The sequence below is a fragment of the Falco biarmicus genome, chromosome 7 (assembly GCF_023638135.1).
Source record: "Falco biarmicus isolate bFalBia1 chromosome 7, bFalBia1.pri, whole genome shotgun sequence".
Taxonomy (NCBI): domain Eukaryota; kingdom Metazoa; phylum Chordata; class Aves; order Falconiformes; family Falconidae; genus Falco; species Falco biarmicus.
In genome coordinates this window covers 53,021,350-53,033,603 of record NC_079294.1, presented here as the reverse complement: position 1 = coordinate 53,033,603, position 12,254 = coordinate 53,021,350, and the positions used below count along the sequence as shown (strand labels likewise).

Sequence of the window (12,254 nt, the reverse complement as noted above, 5' to 3'; positions counted from 1 at the left end):
TTCGCTGTGGAAAGGTATGAACTTTTATTTAGTCTAATTTACTTCACATTCACAACTCAGCATCAGGATTTTATAATCTTCCTGGCACTGCTACTTTACTCAATAAATCATTATCAGGCACAAAGGTTTTAGTTTCAGTTGAAATAGCAAACTCTAAACCATCACAGCAACAGCATTAGGAACCACCTGCCTACAGCAATTTGAGGTACAGATTTCTCTCTCTTACTTTAGAGGCAAATTTAAGATTTCATCCTTTGCTTAAATACATGTTAGAAATTTTTTTTGGTTTTAATGTCTTTCCATCTGAGAGTAAGCCAAAACCTTTGCCCCACTTGCTACATTTTCATTAAAAATACAAGGCAGTTAATATCAAAGTGGTATTGCAGGCAGGTGCACGTGAGGCACATGTGCAGGCCTGGGTATACACACCAACACACACTTCTCAACGCACTTCTGGAATGAAAGAAACGTCTTTGATCCGTGGCAGTAAGTGGGGAATGAAGTACTGCCATGATCACCAAGTCTACAGTAAGCTCTGCCTCGCAGTAATTAACGACACTGGAGGAACGCTTTAACCCTATCAACCAGCGTTTCCTATTTCCCTCCGCATGGTTTACAGTGTAGTACAAAAATCATGATTTAACAGCCAGTAACAGCCAAAATAGTGCACGTTTTCTAGAAACAGACAAAAAAAGATAAGTTTCATGGTAGTTTTTTTTCACTCTTGCAACACCAAAATGGCATTAACAGTATCTCGTTTTAAATGGTGAGCAGAAATGTGTACATATATATATATATACACATGCACACATATATATACACACCTGTATGTCAGTATTCTGTACAGAGAAGGTAAAGATAGGTACTCACACCCCAAAATTGCTTTTGAAAGTTATTAAAGACGTTTGGAGCAGTCCCTGCTGACCACCGGTAAGGCAACTGTGCAGAGTGGAGAATTAACGTTTAGTACCTGTCTTTCAAAAGTAAATTACAAAGTCAAAAGATGTTGAACTTAAGAGGAAGAAACACCGTACACAGCCCCAGCGCGGCGGGCCAGCCTGCTCTGAAGGCCAGGCTGGGGGGGGGCCCGGCTCGCTGCCCTGCACGCAGGAGGTGCTGGCTGTCACCATCCCAGCCCCTGCCTGCCCAGCTCCCCCTCGCAACTGCGCAACATCTCTTTTTAAGTCTGTTTGGCAAATAGATATTTAGACAGGTTTTGTTTATTATAAAGGCATATTATTTTTAACCCCCTCCCATGCTATATATATAAAGTACAAAGACCATCTGCAGCATCTGTATACATCTTAGAGCTGAAATGTAAAAATGTCTGAAATCTCCTTATAAAAGACAGTCCTGTTTAAATATAGTACCCATTTCCCCCCCCCCCCCCCCCAAAGGGTACTAGCCTAAACATTAACTTTTTTTTTTATTATTATTATTCCACCAGCTGCTTGTGTGGAGTAATTTATTTACATGTTTTTGGTACCTTTAAACCAATAAAGTTATATTTCTAAGGAAAAAAGAAGGAAAAAAAAAAAAAAAGACACCATAGTTTTAACTGATTTTGAAAAGATAAAAAATCGGTACCAAAAGACACTAAGCACACAGGTTGAGGTCTTTTATGTCAAGTATCAGGCCAAGGAAAGCAGTAAGCTAATGGGGGAAAAAAAAAAAAAAAAAATCACAAAAGCAAACTAATACAAACATTTGAATAATGAATCGAACAAGTTAGATGACTGCTCCAGCAAAGCTTGTAAATAAACACAACTAGTTTGTGGACCATTTAACATGCTCAGACCACCTTGCAGCATAATTAGGCAATTGAGGTGAACACACGTTTTTTCCTCACAAACAGTTGGCCAGACCCGATCTGGCATCACGTCACAACACGCGTGTGCGGGTCTGCACGCAGACACACATGTATGCACACACACACACACACACACTCAGCTTCTTTGCATAAAAAACAGGGGTTTGGGGGTTTGGTTAGTTAAAAACAGTTAAGCCTACCCCCCCTCCCATCAGCTCACCACGAACCCCCCAGCCCAGCACCGGGGGGGCAGCACCCCGCGCCCCAGCAGCCTTGTGGGTCACAGCCCTGCCAGCCGGGGGGGCGCACACAGCTCGCACCTGTAAGGCCACTCCAGGTGCGTTTTCTCTACAATAAATTACACAAGCACTCTTAAGACATCTGAACCCCACGTTTTCGTGGGTTTTAGGCTGTGCTGAAGGCCAGCTTGGCTTTACAAACAACCGACAAGCTCCAGCCCCTGTCCCTCCCCGCCTTTCAACTCCACCACCCTGTGTGTTACCATCGCAAGGCTGCTTCCCCCCGTCCCCCGATAACAGCTTTTGGAGTATCGCACAAAGCCTCTGGTGCCTTAACTTGTGGGTCAACACCTGGATCGGTTCAATAGCATTGGTGTTTTACACAGAAATCGGTAAATATAAAATACAGCCTCGCTGTGAAGAGCCAGCCTTCCCCCGTGAGGATGACACCTTGCTGTTCCTTCACTCTCCGCATAGACTCCGCTCCCTTGCTCTCCTCCCTGTGACACCTGAGGCTTCTTGCACAGCATCCAGGGGAGGGAGATTTAAGAGGTTTTAGAGCCAAGGGGAAGCTGCTGGATTTCATTCCCTCGGGCACTGCCTGTATAGACATGCACGTATGTAAAAAGAAGGCACCTCCAACGAGCTTCTCCTTAAAGAGGAGAAAAAAACCTGCTGTCTCTGGAGCTGGCCCTGTTATTTCCAGGAATGGAGAGGGGGAGGCAGGAGCTGGAACAAGACCTTACCCTACCAGTCTGCCGTAAGGGGGGGGCGGGTGTCAGCTGCATTAGAGTAATCTTGCTACTGCTTCCTCCCAGTTAAAGGCACTTCTAAAGCCACTACAACACCGTATCTACAGTAAATGTTTTAAGGTTAACAGTGCATTGTCCTGAAGTTGATTCCTATAGCCTATGAAGTCAAGCTCATGAGAAAGAGCACAAATCTGGCTAATTGTGAATGAATAGATTTTGGGGAGAGACAGAAAAGGGAAGGACCCTTCCCCATGGATACACACTGCGTGAACACATACGTAGGGTGACCGAGTCACAGAACATGAGTATGTTATGTATGTAAGTATGCAAATCAGTATTCTTCCTGAAGAGGCAGTCTGAGAGAACGGTTTGTCCCCAGGTCTCGGCTGTCAGCCTGTGCCCACTGCCCCTAACCACGCTGATCTGCCAAGCTGTTTTGACACAGGAGTCGCTTCAGTCACTACCTGGGAAAAAAGGAATTATTTCAAGCAGAGCCCTCACCAACAAGCACACCAAGCCTTTCAATTCGCTACTGAAATGCTCCATCGCATATAATGAGCCAAACCACAAAAACAGAGGTGTTAGGGACCAGAAGCCCTAGCAGATGAGAACTACTGAAGACAAAATTGTGCGATTTGAAGCATGACTTGCTCTGCTTTTAAATATTTGTGCAAAACTTACATAATGTTTGTATATAAAAATTATTACAGCTTTCAATGCCGCATTTAGCAGTGTTAACTTAGAAAGACAAAATGATATGCTGTAATTTCCCCAAACCTTCAAACCATCGCATCATCTTAGTCTTCGTTTGCAAGTGTCTCGGTGGATAGCCAGATCTTGGCACCACTTAGAAATTTGCTTAAAGGTGTTCCCAGAATGCTCCGTCTGCATAGGTTTCCTACAGGAGAAAATGGGAATGAGGAGGAGAGAAAGTCTGGGACCCCAGAGGTGTCATTTAAACTGTTTGCTCTGAAGTACATCCTGCTTTGATCCAGTTCCGAGCAGCTGCCTTGCAGAGAAGAGTTGCTCTTGTACTGCCGAAGATTCCTGTTTAACATGTCTACTTCATCTGCCAGCAAAGAAACTTTATGGAAAGCCGTGATGAAGCCACCGTGATTAATCTGGGCTTCGGGGACCCAGCGGAAGTAGCACAGTTTCCACAGTTTTATCTGCATTCCAGAGACGCGGGGTAGAATCACGCCGTGCAGATCAGCAGGCTTTGCAAACCAGTCCCTGAAGTACTGCTCCATGCTGTTACTCTGACTCTCCGTTTGCTGTAAAAAGTCCGGTTTCAGTTTTAGTATCAGAGAGTTTCTTCTCGGAAGGAACTCTTGCTCACTGATGACTCCGTTTTTTAAGGCTGGGGGCATACCTCGCAGTGTGGAGCTGTAGTTTTTCTGCAGAAAACAAACACTGGTAATGCACTGGTTTGATGCTCATGGGCACAGCAGATTTCCCTGCGCTGCCAGGGTGCGTTATCCAGGGAAATGCTGGGACCTTCGAGCAGCGCTGAGCTTGTGAGTCACTGCTGCAGGGCCCACAGGGCAAGCAGTGTGGCCACTTGTGGCCTTTACAGAAATACATATGTGTTCTAGACTTTCTAAAACAAGGAATGGTTGAATTAATCAGTATTCACTGGAAAACATGACAACCCCGGGGGGAAAAAGCGGCATGGCCTCACTTCTTAGGTGGAATAATGCCAGGTTGGCAGTGAGCTCAGCCGTATCGGCAGGTGTCCTGGAACACAAGGCTCAACAACCTACATCTTTACTTCTACAGAAGATCATTTCTTTCGGCTGGGAAGCTGAGAGAATTAACATTCCTGTTGCTAAACGGAGGGCGTGAAGCCCTGTATAACTCTCACCCGTTAACCACTAACGCCCCAGGGTGAAGCACAGAAACAGTCCATTCACCGACAGGCATCGCTATAGTTACCTTTGAGCGTTTGAAAGTCTTCACTGCTCCGTTTTGTACACATGGTGCACTCTTGCCGATGTACAAGGGGTTGTGGAAGAGCAGGCGATCCCTGCTCGTGAACTGAAGAGCCCAGTCCCAAACACAAGGGAATTTGAGGCCTTTCTCATCACCCAGCTGAATATTTTTGCTTATGGCAAATTCCTGCAAGAAGTTAACGTTCAGGCACATGAAAATCAAAGAAAACGGGCTTATTCACAAATCTTAACTATAAACCAGTGCATAACTACTGGGCAAAGAAGAGCAGGGATAGAATTTGGAGGTGGCTGCAGATCAAAGCAACAGAGCAGCAAGACAGTCTGCTGCTGGGGACAACTGCTCTGCTCTCTCCTCCACTTGAGCAATGCAGAGTTACGAGTAATGCTACTGGGCAAAAATTACCTTCAATGACATTACATTGTTCGTTTGTTTACTCCTAACCCCCCCCAACTATTATTCTGAGAATACACTAATGGTCCCTCAATGCTCTACTTCTTTGTAAGGTAGCTACCCCCAACTTTAAAGGGGAAATATTTAACAAAATAAAGTTTTACTTTTATCACCCATCAAATGTTTACTACACACAGTTCTGATATGCTCCAGCTTTCAAAAAAAAAATGTAAGTGTTCACTTTTCTAAATACCTTCACTGTGCATCACTATCTGAACTTTACGCAGTTTCTTCCAACTATTTAAACAATTAATATCAAGAGATTTCAAAGTTTGCCTGGAGTGTGAAATTCTATTTATTGCCTGTCATTCTGCTTTATCAGTTCCAGACACAAATCTGTTTCCTAGAGGAATACAAACAATAACGTACACAATAACAATGCTTTTCGGGGGCGGGGGGTGGTATTCAACAGACATTCTTCTACTAATAGGTCTACTAATAGGTAGTTACTATCTATGCAAAGATCACCTGAAAGGACACTCTGATCATGTTCATCTGGGGAGCTGAATATTTTGCCCCGAAGAGAGCATGACATTTTGAAAAATACAAAGCAATACTATTTAGCTGAGATGACGTTATTTCCAGAAAGGCATGCTGAAGTCTCTCAGTAGGTTTAATGCTCCATACTCACAGTGCTTTCCTTTACTCGCTGGTGAGGACAATTGAAAAGGAAAGTGCCAAACAGTGAGATGCGTGCACTGTCGTACAAGATGGTCAAGTACACTTCAGAAAACTCAAAGGCTGCTGGGTATTGTTCTAGCAGCTGCCAAACACAGTCAAGAAACATCAAGAACAAGGGAGACTGGGAAAAGAAACAGAGAGCTATTAGATTTAACACCCACTTTTCCCTGGTCATACCAATGTCTTGTGGTTAGCGCCCCATTAGGGTATTCAGCTCTATGTCTGGTACATTCCTCAACAAGGTGAAGTACTTGGAGTACTGTATTTTTTATGATTTTATGCAACTGTAACACCCTGTATTCCTGTTTAGCCACTTTCACAAGCAAATACGTCAACTGGCTTTCCCGGTGTTACCTTCCCCAGCTTTCCCTTCTGTGTAAGAAGCCAGTCAGTTCTCTCCTGGGCTCTCTTCATGCTCACGTAGCTGTAACAATGCTTTCTGCCATCGTCAGAATTTCCAAATTAGTGCTTGAGTGACCCTTCCTTACTGCGTGGCCTCATTTTCACAACGCATCTACTTCCTTCTTGTTTGAAATGACCGGAGAGCTGAATTCAGCCCCATTAACTTCCTAGCTCACTCCACGGTGGCCCACGGCTGGCAGAAGTCTAAACTATCATTTATATAAAGTTTTAGAAATATTTTCCTCTTGCCAGTTTCACTTTTCTGTCTATCCTTTCCTAGGGTCAAATTATTTCCTTTCTCGTTATTTCTCCCTTGCTATTTCGGTTTCTTTATCCCTCCATGCATTTTCCCTGCTTAGTGCTCGGTGCCCTCCGTTTATCGCCTGGCTCCACCGCTTTTCTGTTACTCTTCAGCATCGTCCCTGGAAAAGGCTGCTAACCCAGGGTCCTCTATTTTTCCAACTGCCATTACAAGTCTCTCCCTTGCAATGAAGCGGCCAAGTAAGATCAGCTGGAAATCCTGAACACCGAGCCCTGTGCTACCCTCTGTTAATCTGTTGGGCAGCTGTGCATCAGTTCATAACGCTACAGTCAGCTCAGCACCTTGAACAGTACTGCAAACTGATACAACTGGGCGTTCAAAAAACCGAGGATGAAAACACACCCTTGGTAAAACAAATAAATCAACCGACCCCTTCCAAACTCACTCCTTATTGCAATGTAAAACGTGGGCTGTGCTAGCATTCATGACAGCGGGACCTTTTCCTTTTGCAGCAACACAAAACCCAGCAACATTTGATTGCACCTGGTGTTTCACTGAATCTGTGTGGCTACAGAGGATAAATAAAATATATCTCTATCCTGGACAAAGACTCATTTTCTCTGACATTAGTTCCGTGAGATTTGGAAGTATTAACAAATACTTTTACTTTCAGATTTCTGTGTGAACAAACGTTCAGGCTGATATTAACCCGATACTGTTACACACGCAAACGCCATTCATTGTTACCTCTTTGTCGGATCTCTTTAAGTGGTTACACCTGTCTAAAAACTGATATCCTGCCATGACCCATTCCTTCTGTATTAAGCTTTGAAATCCAACAATTGTTCGAAAATAGGGATCCAGCATGACTTGAATGAGAGAAGCAGCAAGACAGCTCAGGTCCCGTCCCTCTTCCTCTGTGAATAACATACAGAACGTGTGAAATAAATAACATATATAGGCACATACACAAAATCACATCTCAAAGAGCAAAAAGTGGCAACTAGGTGTAGTGTTTTTCTTTAAATTTCTTTTAAAACATGCTTTTCACTGCTGTACTTGTTCTCATGGTTTCAAAAGAAACTAAAAGAAAAAATCACCTTTTTTTTCTTTTTTTTCCTTCACTGAGACTCACACTACAGAAAAGGTTCCTGCAGTACCCAGGACAACAATGTATTCATCAGGGCCAAAATACCCACCCAAACGCCTGGTATTTAAACCAAGATGTGCTGAGAAGGAGGGCCTTTATGCTTAAATTTTCAACATACTTTCCACCCTGAAGCTCTTTTTGGAAGGCCATTATATGGGGAGAGTGGGATACGTTAGCTGAACAGGCCTTGTAAAAATGACAGAAGTTGAACAGTTTCTGATCTTGACATAAGCAAGTTTTTCAGCATCTTTTTTCTGCAATATCTGTTTGCACTTACACAACAGCAGCCACTGTTAGTGTAATACTTCTGCATCCAGGACCTCTGAATAAAACTGGTCTGGCTTATGCCAGGAGTATGAGCCCAGTTAACACAGTACAAACATTCACCCTTCGGTTTTGGTTTTATCATATCATTATCAGAATAAAAACCACAAAAACTCAAAGCTAAATATTCGTCTGACATGAGGGACTATACTACAGTTCAGATGCATAACAAAATTAATTTTCCTTTCTAGTTCCTCAAATGACAAAAGTATTTAGAAGCGAAGGGGTTTATGTATAAAGATTACAGTTGATTTTATCTAAATGTGTTTCTCTACGTTATTGTACTACTGCTAGTGATTACAGCATGCTATATGGTCGTATTACCTTGTAGAACTACAGAAACATGCTTACACTCCATCATATAGACAAGCTCAGCAGAATGCTTAAGAAATGATCTAGACAGGAAAAAAAAAGTGATACAACAGTTAATGTGACAGGTTCACGCTCTAGAAGAAAAAAATAGGTGGGATATCTGTATTTACCTAACTCATATATTCAAAGAGAGAATCCTTCAACTGATTCAGCACTTATTTACACTGGGGAGTTTTTCACATTTCATTAATCATTTTGTTCATGATACAAACCTTACATACTCTAACCAGTGAGTATTTTCCAGTGAGGACAGCCACTTCTCTTCAGTTTCCTCAAAAGGCTCTACAACAAAGAAAGTAATTACATTACAAAACAACTTCAAATACCTACTCCTGTTAGCCAGATCTAGTAGATTTTGTTGTATTTCAACAAAATAACCACCATGAAAGAAGGACAGTGCAGCCTACCATTAACACACAGCTGTTTGAGTTTGATATGTGCAGCCTGGATCTCCTGGATGTTGGGGAGACACTTGTCCAAATCAGATTTGTAAACATCACTTCTCAGGGGATGGCTTCGAGTTATTGCATTGCAAATCCTAAGTAAGAAAAAGAATCAGCCATTTTGTTATTGGGGGGAGAGAAACAGTCTTTCAAGAAACATCCAACAGTCTTTAACTGCAAATGACTAAAACCAGAGAAAACATGCACCTTATTTAAAAGAAAAAAAATAAGAAGTTGTCTAGTTTCTATTCAGGCACTGTGTTGCTCCTACCACAAAGCTGCTATTGACTCAGATATTTTTGGTATCTGCTAGCTACCAAACAAAAAAATGGAAATGCTGGGTCATTAAAACAAATCTGGGAAACTCTGAGGCTGACTGCCAGTTAGGTAGCTCTATTCCGTTTTTAATTTTCCAATATTTTTTAGTAAGACTTACCTATGCTAAATCAGCAGAACATATATATAAGTTTATAAAGCCAGGAAACTGACAAGGTTTCACAAATAGAACTCAAGAGCTCCAGCCTAACACACAAAATGCAAGTGCCTGCACTACTCCAAAAAGTCACCCTACAAATTACACCAAAGCACAAAAACTACCAAGCTAATAAACTACCTAAGCAAGGCTCTAAGTGCCTTCATCTTTCATCAAGGACACTGAATAACAAATCTGAGTGCACTGTGGCACTAAATCTATAGAACTGTATTCCCCAATGCCACAAATAAATAATTTTTACTGTATCTTGCTGAAGCAGGTTAAGAAAATCTCTACCAACGTAAGTTGTATTGCAGTAACATCAATAGAAAAGATTAAGTCTGATCCTTTTATCATCAAGTTCTAGCCACCTGAAAAATAAATATCTCTTAAAAGTTGAAAATTATTGAGTAATTGAAACTGAAGTGGACCTTGAATAGAAATTGTGCCAGAACTATATTCAGAGAACAGTCTCTCAAAAAGCTATTGCACTACAACATCATGAAGCGAGTATCCTCTCAATTACCAAATGCTGCTGTTTGTCACATGTAGCCACCACTTGTGTTATCCTATGCATCTGATTATAAAGAATAACATAACTAATCATTCACCTCTGATCAATTCTTCTTTGTTGCAATACATCTTTAATATTGGCCATTCTTACAAGGGCACTCCCGTTAGGATGATTCCAGGACCATAACTAATGGGGGGTGGGGGTGGAAAACACAGAAGAAACAACAAAATAATGCAGGTTAGTGTTATTCTGTAGAAACTTTCTTAATGCTACACATAAAACTGTGTTAACTGGCAAACGTATCTGTAAGATTAATATTGTACAATGATCAAGAACAGTAACAGAAAAAAGACTATACTTACTGGCATGCGTCTCCCAATGAATGAGTAGGAGTACAGCTTAAGGTCTTGATCTGCTAAGGAAGATGGAACCACAAAATATTCTGGAAGGCTTGGGGAAAAAAAGAGGATACAAAAGGTTACTTTTCCCTAAATATCTTACTGTTGGAAGAAGGGATCGCCGGAGTCAAGAAGACGCTCAATATGAGTTATGCATCTTGCTCAACTTTATTAGTTTCTAACACTACTTATATAGAACCGATACACATGCGTATTCGTAAAGCAGAAATATAATCGGTTAGTCGTCTCTGAACGCGCGCGGTTCTCACACCCCTAATTATCATGACTAAAATAAGCATTCTATCCATGTAGCTAATTGTGTTGCTGTGCTTCAGCCTTGTAGTTTGTTACTCCCTATTTTCCCATACCGGTCCCTATCTTTCTTGGCCCTGCACCTGCTTTCCCAGCAGCTGTAGCTTGTTACAGCCACGGCCTGTTGGCACAACATAATTACTTGGTCTCAGGATTCAAGAACAGCTCAAGGCTACCTTTCTTGTTAACTTCAGCACAGCAACTTCAGTACAATTCTGATTACAGGCCTATTCTAATACCAGGCCTGGATTGTGCAGATCTTCAGAGATTCTAAGGCCATGCTTCTGCAGCCATTCTTCTACATCTTACCAGCTCAGCTCTTGTTGCAACTCTGTTAAGCGATAATGCACCAGCCCCTAATACCGCAGTGCTAACCGGCTGTCCTGTGCTTCTGCGTGATTTAATTATCGTCAGCACAGCTCAGCAGTGCTTGTTTAGAAAGGTGCACATTTCAGAGGGAACTACAAAACCATGAAAGCAACAGATGCCAAACCACAACATTTCCTTTAACGAAAACACCTGCAGGGTATCTTTCAGGCAAGGGCCTCTCCGGAGAGCGGTACATTTAAGAGGTGAAGGGCACGGTTAGGTAGGATGGAGGCGCTGGTAGAGGAGACGGGAAAGACAGTATAATTGCCCTGTTTTCTTCTACTCATGTTGCAAAAGAAACTTACCAAGTAGATATCATATAACCTTCATTGACTGAACAAACTCTCCACTCTGAGGCACCTGTCCTTTTGATTTCTCTATCCCAATCAGAGTAAGTTTCGAACAAAGGTGTCTGCTGACCACTGGCACTGCCGATGCCACCACCACCACCTCCTGGGTCTATTCCATTCACCTTCTTTGCTAGGAAAAGAAAATTCATCAATGCACAAAAAGAGAAAAAAAAAGAAATGAAAAAAAAAAAAATCAAACTCTTCACCTTCCTGATTACAAGGATGAGCCACCAGCATCAGGACTAACACTACCTCCAGCATCAGGACTAACACTACCTATCCTTGTGTTGCAACGGATCAGCGATTTAATGACAGCTTGGAGATACATGAGGATGTCAATGTATTTTTTCTTGCAGTTTCAACAGAGAAGCAACATAAAATTGGTATGTTGTGCTCCTCGACAGAAAGCAAACCATACTAACACTGAAGAACGGATGTTACCTGCAGTCACGGGACTTTTCAACGTGCCAAAGTCAGCAACATTGTAAAAACATGAACTCTTTACAGGCTACCCTTTAATTAGGTACCTTATAAAGAAAGAAAAATCTAAATTACATCATTTCAACAGCTTTACATGACTGCTGTATTAACAGCAAATATAATAAACAGAAGGCCAGGTCAAAATAGATGTTTTTATATATATTTACCTGGACACAAAAAGATGGCCTACTATTTTGTGGCTAGGGACCAAGAAGATTCGATAGTACGTTACTAATAGGGAAGGGTCTCCTTTGCTGGGCATTCTTTAGGTGCCAAGGAGGCAGGCAGTTACGTCTGAGGAGACTAGATTTTGTTTCTTGACACTTGGAAGTAAATTTGTAGATGTAAGGAAATAAACTGAGACTCAACCCTACGATAAACTCCCCCATGAAAGCTCCAGGCTTTAGCAAGAGATTGTGAAGATGCAAGTGCCTGCCCAAAGAAAGCAGAAGGCAGCGTTACGGCTCGACTGTCACCTCCCTGATCGCAGTTTCTACTTTCTGTGTCTATCAACTTCATTC

General features: G+C 42.1%; 1 protein-coding gene across 1 annotated transcript in view; it reads right to left on the bottom strand.

Annotated features, from left to right (window-relative positions):
• Window positions 1-12,254, bottom strand: part of MTMR10 (myotubularin related protein 10) — a 41,510-nt gene continuing 29,256 nt past the window's right edge. The window contains exons 7-16 of the mRNA XM_056346224.1: window positions 11,209-11,383; window positions 10,187-10,274; window positions 9,922-10,010; window positions 8,803-8,933; window positions 8,608-8,677; window positions 8,348-8,418; window positions 7,297-7,466; window positions 5,836-6,006; window positions 4,737-4,919; window positions 1-4,198 (exon numbers count right to left, since the gene is read on the bottom strand). Coding sequence (XP_056202199.1) covers window positions 3,599-4,198; window positions 4,737-4,919; window positions 5,836-6,006; window positions 7,297-7,466; window positions 8,348-8,418; window positions 8,608-8,677; window positions 8,803-8,933; window positions 9,922-10,010; window positions 10,187-10,274; window positions 11,209-11,383 — 1,748 coding nt within the window. The 3' untranslated portion in view covers window positions 1-3,598. The remainder of the gene's footprint in view (window positions 4,199-4,736; window positions 4,920-5,835; window positions 6,007-7,296; window positions 7,467-8,347; window positions 8,419-8,607; window positions 8,678-8,802; window positions 8,934-9,921; window positions 10,011-10,186; window positions 10,275-11,208; window positions 11,384-12,254) is intronic.